General features: G+C 43.5%; 1 protein-coding gene across 1 annotated transcript; it reads right to left on the bottom strand.

Moving 5' to 3' along the window:
* Positions 1-245: 245 nt before the first annotated feature.
* Positions 246-4,505, bottom strand: LOC109762437 (uncharacterized). Its single transcript, XM_020321289.4, has 6 exons — positions 4,054-4,505; positions 3,018-3,160; positions 2,629-2,772; positions 1,938-2,123; positions 1,562-1,686; positions 246-725 (listed from the first exon to the last, which is right to left on the bottom strand). The coding sequence occupies exons 1-6, from the start codon at positions 4,301-4,303 to the stop codon at positions 497-499; spliced, it is 1,077 nt and encodes a 358-aa protein (XP_020176878.1). The 5' UTR covers positions 4,304-4,505; the 3' UTR covers positions 246-496.
* Positions 4,506-7,593: the final 3,088 nt, after the last annotated feature.

The following is a 7,593-nucleotide window of genomic DNA, read 5'->3' as shown; positions in this document are numbered from 1 at the left end:
CATTTTCCATTTGGACGCTGCCCACGCAAGTTTAGCAAATCCAAATCAATATCTTTCTCTCAAAAATTATGCTACTACAAAATATATGTGAAATTCCTAAATTCAAACATAGTTAAATTTCATACTAAGATGTCATTGTGTTTAAAATTCTTGGATTATCATATCAGTACTTTGAAATGGTTGTGTAGGTTGTTCAACAGAACATGCGCAATTCTCGCTCAAATAAGATTTGCGGAATCAGGAGAAACCATGAGAATGATTATATCATTTTATTGACCACTGAATCTCACTTTGGCACAAAAAATACATACATCTACAGATATCAGGAACAGCCAGTTCTTAAATCGGTGAAGCCTGCTACAGAAAACATCCTCTTTTTTCCTTCCATACAATGACTATAAGGAACATGTCACTTTCAATGAATCAAGCAGAGATGTTCTATAAATTACATATGAATTCCTTTTCTTCTTTCTGCTGAAGCTGTTCCATTTACTTGTCAAATCGAGTGCTTCGCAATGAGTTTATCAACGTGGATGATAATATCGTCAATATTGGGACGAACTGCAGGATGTGGCTGCAGCATCCAGGTTACAAACTGGCGGAGAGTATCAGGATAGGACGAACCCGTCTCAGTAGGCCACTTCACCTGTGCACTTTTAATGACTGTTACTAGGCTTTCACCAGCAGATTCATCGAGCTCATAATCAAATGGGGATTTTCCATACCTACAATAAATAAGAACATGATCAGATGATCAGAAGCTTGCACTACAGAATCTATAAACTAAGTACTAGATACAACGACATGCCATGGCAATACGCCATGATGACCTATTTGTCTTGATCCAGTTCCAGACAAAAAACTTAAAAAATAGCCCTAAATAATGGATTCTGCAATAAGATGGCCAGTGGACAGATCCAGAAAACAATAGGTAATTATAACTACAAGCCTACTTACAATATAGAAACAGGCTACTGGCATAAAACAGGTCTATGATGTTGCGACCATTTTTTGAAGAATTGTGTCAAAATAGGCTACTTCGGGTTGTGGAGAATTTTGACAAAATACAATATAAAAAGGGTTTCAAATACATGGCAGGATTTCTACGTAACTACATCAGTATTTAACAAAGATGCTGTTTAATTACTACCTCCGTACCAAAATAACTGAAGTTCCGGGTTTGTCCTAAGTCAAATTTGTTTAAGTTTGGCCAATTCTATAGAAAAATATATTAGCATCTAGAACACCAAATTAGTCTCATGAGATTCTTCATGAAATATGCTTTCGTATTATGTGTATTTGGTGTTGTAGATCTTAGTGCATCTTTCTATAGAGTTGGTCAAACTTAAACAAGTTTTACTTAGGACAAACCTAGAACTTCAATTATTTTGGAACGGAGGGAGTACCCCTTAAAAGCTATTGCAAACAACATAAATGAAGTAAACCTTAATTTGATACGAGTAGTTTTAGGCATGGGTACTAACTATCAGTCCCAAAACAATTAACATCAAATGGTGAGGCCATATGTCAGTTCATAAAGTTTCTGCATAAGAGAACTTACATCATAGCATAAAGGGTGCATCCCAAAGACCATACATCTGTCCTCTCATCAATATCGGCGTGGGGTGGGCACTCCCATAATTCAGGTGCCCGGAAATGTGCAGAGCAGTGCTCTGAAGCCCATTCCTACATTAAATAAATTGCCAGTCAAAGTAAGAAGTCCAGCACTCATCATATTTACAGAAAGAAATCATAAAATAATCCATATTAGTTCCCAAATGATTTCTCATACTTGTTGCCAAACTACAGAAATGTGAACAAAAGTTCAACCTTTCTATCAATTACACTAGATTGCCTTACAATCAGCACTGGCTCAACAAACTGTTAATACAAACTATATTAACCATTTCAGTTACCATCTATAACTGTAAAGGTACCTGCAGCTGCAAAGCTTCTGCTTGTGATCTAATAGCTCTTCTTGCTGGGCAAGCACTTTCAAAGTCCATCAAGATAGCAAGATGAGGCTGTTCCTTCCTCTGAGTTATGAGGACATTGTCTGGTTTAACTCCATTGTGAGCATATGGTGGCTCAAAACTGTGCATATGCTTCAGTCCTGCACATAGCTGTAGGCAACACAAATCACATAACTAACAGGCTAATCCTCACAGAAAATTGCTACCAGCAGCAGAAGAAGGGGGTAAAAGAGTATAACTTGCAGTTGTTACAAGCATAAGTAAATCAATTTTGCTAACATCACAGATCAACCTTAGTGATGGTACAGTCCACTTTCGCTATATACTAAATTTAGTAATATCACAAAGGAATATTGAATTAATGGAGAACATAAGAAATGATATCAAGGAAGATCAAACAAATACAATGCATGATCAAGAACAAGATATAAAAAATGGGTCTCAATTTTGATATAAATAAAAACTTTTGGTCTAAACTCTAAAGTGATAAAAAAAATGGGAAATAAAATAAAGGGTAGAAGATTATGAGCCATTTCGGTCATGCCTAATTGTTCCAACATGGTATGTCAAACTACAATTGCACCCCTATTGTAGTTGTCAATAAGGATACAATATCGTATTGTACACAAAGACAGCAGTAAGTATAAGTATTTACCTGGCGAAATATCTGGAGAATGGTGATTGTTGAAAGGTATTCCTTCTTTTCTTGCATGGATTTAGTTACATCCTGCAAGGTTCCATCTAAGTGAACTGGGAACAACAAGTAAGCCTCATGGTTCTGCGACCCATCTTGCACACCCTACATACATATAAGTGCAGATCTATTGGTAACAACACAGATACTTAAATTACCGTATTGTGATACCAATTAAAGCTGCTAAATCTCCATCAGCAGATAGTCAACCATATCTGCTTTTTTTTTGTTACCCAGCATAAGTTACCCAATACTTAAAAAAGTAAATATCACTGAGCTGGAAGATGAAAGATATAGTACTACTATCATGATTTGGATACGGGCATGATATCTATTTGTATCCAACTTACCTTGACTGCAATAATGGCATTTTCAAGAAGTGGAAGTAAATTTGGATGGCTGAATTGAGAGGACACTCGGATCTCCTGCCGTACTAGCTCCAAGTGTTGGTCGCTCTGAATAAAAACTTTCTTCAAAGCATAAGTCCCATCAGCTGAAAAGAAAATCGAGGAGAATGAGATGATAACAAGAAATAAGTGCAACAAATAATAACTGGAAAACCAAACACAATACAACAACCAGAGCACGATGATCCTTAAAAGATGAAGAGTCAAAAGTTATCAATAGATTAGTATTCATCAAGTAATCATATCACTGAAATGCCGTGATATTCGTCTTAGGCCCTTTAGTAGAATATACTAGTCTGTTTTCTACCGATATCGTAAATCTTAGAAAGCAGTTTGATAGATTCGCTTTGAAGGGCGATATTTGGTTGACCATATGCAACTCACAGGATGCTCAAGAGGTTGACACTATTGGACCTAAGCCAAATTTAATGGAGTGGCTAGTTTAGCATGCTGCAGCAATTGGTCTTAAAATGCACTTTCCAATATGGTTCGGTGGTTCCCCAAAATTCGACAAGGCATAAGTTATGCCAATAGAATAGACCGGATCAACAATTGAAAATTATTGTAACCACATAAACTTAAACTAGGACACGGATATGGCTGTCTCTCCGAATCAAGATCATTTGTTAGATCTATCACCGCATGGTTTGATCCATTCGGAATTTTGGATGAGGACAAAATGTGTATACACGAGTTGACAATGTGGGAAGCAATCCAGTAAAGTAGGAGCGAAAAACTACGCAAGTGCTGACATAATTGAGGAGACACCCATAACCTGAAGCAGGATTTTAATGAAATGAGAAAGTTGCCGTGCCGATCTGCGTTGGTGAGGAGGGCACATCTGGATTGACCCAGTCAATGAAGAAAGAGAGGCATTTCGCCGCACGCACGCCGGATTCAAACCAGTGCATGCGTGATCTAACCGACAACACCCTCAGATCTGAGTCAGGGGGTGAAGAGAGCTAGACAAGGTGCGGACCTGAGATGTGTGACGGGTCGACGCCCTTCTTCTTGGCGAGCCCCGCGGCGCCGGGTCCCGCTCCGGCGGTGCCGTCGGAGACCGCGGCGGCGGCGACGACCTCCTTGACGAGGAAGACGGAGGAGCCCGCGGGGCCGGCGTCGCCGAGCCTGCGGAGCACGCGGAAGCGGTAGTCGTTGACCCAGATGTCGCCGCCGCCGCCGCCGACGGTGTCGTACAGCGCGTTGAGCCCGGAGAAGGAGCACCCCATGGCGGACGCGACGTCTCCCCCTCGCGCGAGCGAGCGAGCGAGCGCTTCCGGTCCGAGGCAGGAGGAGGACCGGCTTATTACAATTTGCGCTCGCACACGCGGCGCCCGCGCGTGTTTTGAGTGACGGGGAAATGTCTCGTCCGGGGCGGTGGCACGTCGTAGATCTGGGCTGGGCTGGTGGTGTTGGCGCTTTCGCAAGCAGATCTCGCCTAAAAAGTAGGCCGCTGCCACTATTTTAATCCGTTGAGGTCAGCGGGTCGCGCCACCCTGCGGCAGATCCCGGGTACAGAGCTGTAAATTTGGAAGGTTTCCAACGTTGAAGAAGGGCCAAGAGACACAAAACACCGAAGATTCAACAGATTATCATTTCAGATTTGCTGAAGTTTCATGTTGCTGAAAATTTCATAAGTTACGGTTGATTGTTTAATCGTCGAATTTACTCATGATTCATGCTCGCCGAGTTGAGGTGATAATAAATGTGGGTTTGGGCAGATCCAGTGATACCAAATACGCGGAGAGGAGCCGATGACAACGAAAAGGAGGCAAAAATTAATGTTCGTGATTAGAGGTTACGACGTCTCTTCAGCGGAGGCTATATGGATTCAATGTAGAAATTAGGGTAAGGGGTTAGCGATACAACCAGATTAATGACTAGAGTATCCAAGTGCAATGACCATTCTCCCATTGAAGTTTCACAAGTAGAGAAGCGGAAGAAAAAAAGAATACGTGAGCAAGACCATTATTTATGCTCGAGCAGTAACTGAGAAAGAAATGTGTGTGTGATTTAGGTGCAAATTTGAATGTGCCAAGAATGGAGCATCTATCCGGTCATATCGATTTAGTGGCTTTGCATTCATCAACTACTATACATGTCATCCCAATCATGATCATATTATTCCTTTCAACACCGATCCTTTTTGTTAAGCATGTAGGCGGTGTTGCAATCATGTGTGATGTCTTCCTCGTCAAGGTATTCATCAACTTCGAGTTTCTTGAACTACCATTTTCACTCCTTATTTATCAATTCTTAGCTTGAATTCATTTGCACCCTCATGATGAATCTCTTGAATTAATCTAGGGGTTTGCCTTGAAAATATCACGGTTAGGGGGGTGGGGGTCAATTGATGAACAAATGCAATCCAAGAGTGCTCACGTTAATGCTTTAGTGCATTTTCACTCCTCAAGTGAGAACTATGAGCTTAAACGATGAGATTGACTTGTAGGGTCCAACATCACTCTTTGTCACGTAATCCTAGGTCAAATAGCCTGTATATGATCAAGATCACCACATGATTGTTGTTGGTTGTTTTCCCTTATAGCTCCTAGTAGTTATAGCGCATATTGTATCTATGTTGGGTTTAGATTCATGTTGAATGCATGATTTCATTCAAGTTCATCCAACTTGTTACTCTGATTGCTTTGATGTTTGCCATTTTTGTGTCGGTGAGTAAGGTAACCCACTCGGAGGAGGATGCCATACGGATGCACCCAGACCATATCAACCGCCCAAGTGTCTAAAGACTTCCAACCACTACTAGGGAAAACCTTATACACAGAAACTTATCAGTGACGCCGGTTAAAAGGAGGCACTGCTGCTACTTAGCAGTAGCGCGTGGTCACAAAGGGCGCCACTGCTATCCACATAGCAGTAGCACGGCAAGAAGAAAACGCTCTACTACTATAATTGCCACACCGTTGCCGACAGGCTAGGCATAGTAGTAGCGCCCTTTGTGCATACCGCGCTACTGCTAACAAAATAATAGTAGCGCATTTTAGGGTATGGCGCTACTGCTAAGTTTGAACTTGGCCACATGGCGGGCCCCACTTAGCAGCAGCGCGGACTAATATCCAGCGCTACTGCTACGACCCGTAGTAGTAGCGCTTGTCCCTAACCCGCGTTGCTACTAACCCAAGCTTATCGTCTTTCCCTCCGCGCGGCCGAACCTCACTCTCCCTCTCCGCTCTTCTCACTCTCCCTCTCCACTCTCTCCCCACGCCACGCCGTCGTCGCCCGCTGCCACCGGAAGAGATCGAGGTATCTCCTCCATCCCTCCTCCTCCCTTCTCCCTCTCTCCTTCCACCTCCGCTGTCTCCGAAGGTGTTTGTTGGGTTGGCATAGATCAAGATTAGGATTTGTCACTCCGAGTATCGGAGAGGTATCTCTGGGCCTTCTCGGTAATGCACATCATAATAAGCCTTGCAATCAATGTGACTAATGAGTTAGTTGTGGGATGATGTAATACGGAACAAGTAAAGAGACTTGCCGGTAACGAGATTGAACTAGGTACTATGAAGATATCGACGATCGAATCTCGGGCAAGTGACATACCGATGACAAAGGGAATAGCGTATGTTGTCATTACGGTATGACCGATAAAGATCTTCGTAGAATATGTGGGAACCAATATGAGCATCCAGGTTCCGCTATTGGTTATTGACCGGAGAGGTGTCTCGGTCATGTCTACATAGTTCTCGAACCCGTAGGGTCCGCACGCTTAACGTTCGATGACGATTTTGTATTATATGAGTTATGTGATTTGGTGACCGAATGTTGTTTGGAGTCCCAGATGAGATCGCAGACATGACGAGGAGTCTCTAAATGGTCGATAGGTAAAGATTCATATATAGGACGATGATATTCGGACACCAGAAGTGTTCTGGGGCTACCGGGTACATATCGGGTCACCGGAAGGGGTTCCGGACATCCCCCCGGCAACTACATGGGCCTAATGGGCCAAGAAGTGGACAGACCAGCCCCTAAGGGGCTGGTGCCCCCCATGTAGGCCGAAATAGGGGGGAGGAAAGAGGAGAAGAGAGAAAGGAAGGGGAGAGATTCGGCCTCCCCCTTCCTTCTCTCCTCCCTCCTCCTTCCTTCCCCCTCTGGATGAATATGGAAGAGGGAGGCCGAATTGGGAGGCGCCCAAGTAGGATTCCTCCTACTTGGGGCGCCGCCTTGGCTGCCTCTCCTCCCCTCCAACCTATATATATGAGGGGGCACCGCTAGAACACACAACATTGATTCCTAGCCATGTGCGGCGCCCCCCTCCACAGTTTACGCCTTCGGTCATATTCACGTAGTGCTTAGGCGAAGCCCTGCGCGGATCACTTCACCATCATCGTCACCACGCCGTCGTGCTGATGGAACTCTCCCTCGACACTTTGCTGGATCAAGAGTTCGAGCTGAACGTGTGTAGAACTCGGAGGTACCGTACATTCGGTGCTTGATCGGTCGGAACGAGAAGAAGTTTGACTACATCAACCGCGTTGTCAAACGCTTCCGCTTTCGGTCT

The sequence above is a fragment of the Aegilops tauschii genome, chromosome 5 (genome assembly GCF_002575655.3).
Source record: "Aegilops tauschii subsp. strangulata cultivar AL8/78 chromosome 5, Aet v6.0, whole genome shotgun sequence".
Taxonomy (NCBI): domain Eukaryota; kingdom Viridiplantae; phylum Streptophyta; class Magnoliopsida; order Poales; family Poaceae; genus Aegilops; species Aegilops tauschii.
The sequence above is the reverse complement of the archived record's forward strand: the minus strand, read 5'-3'. Positions and strand labels throughout refer to the sequence as shown.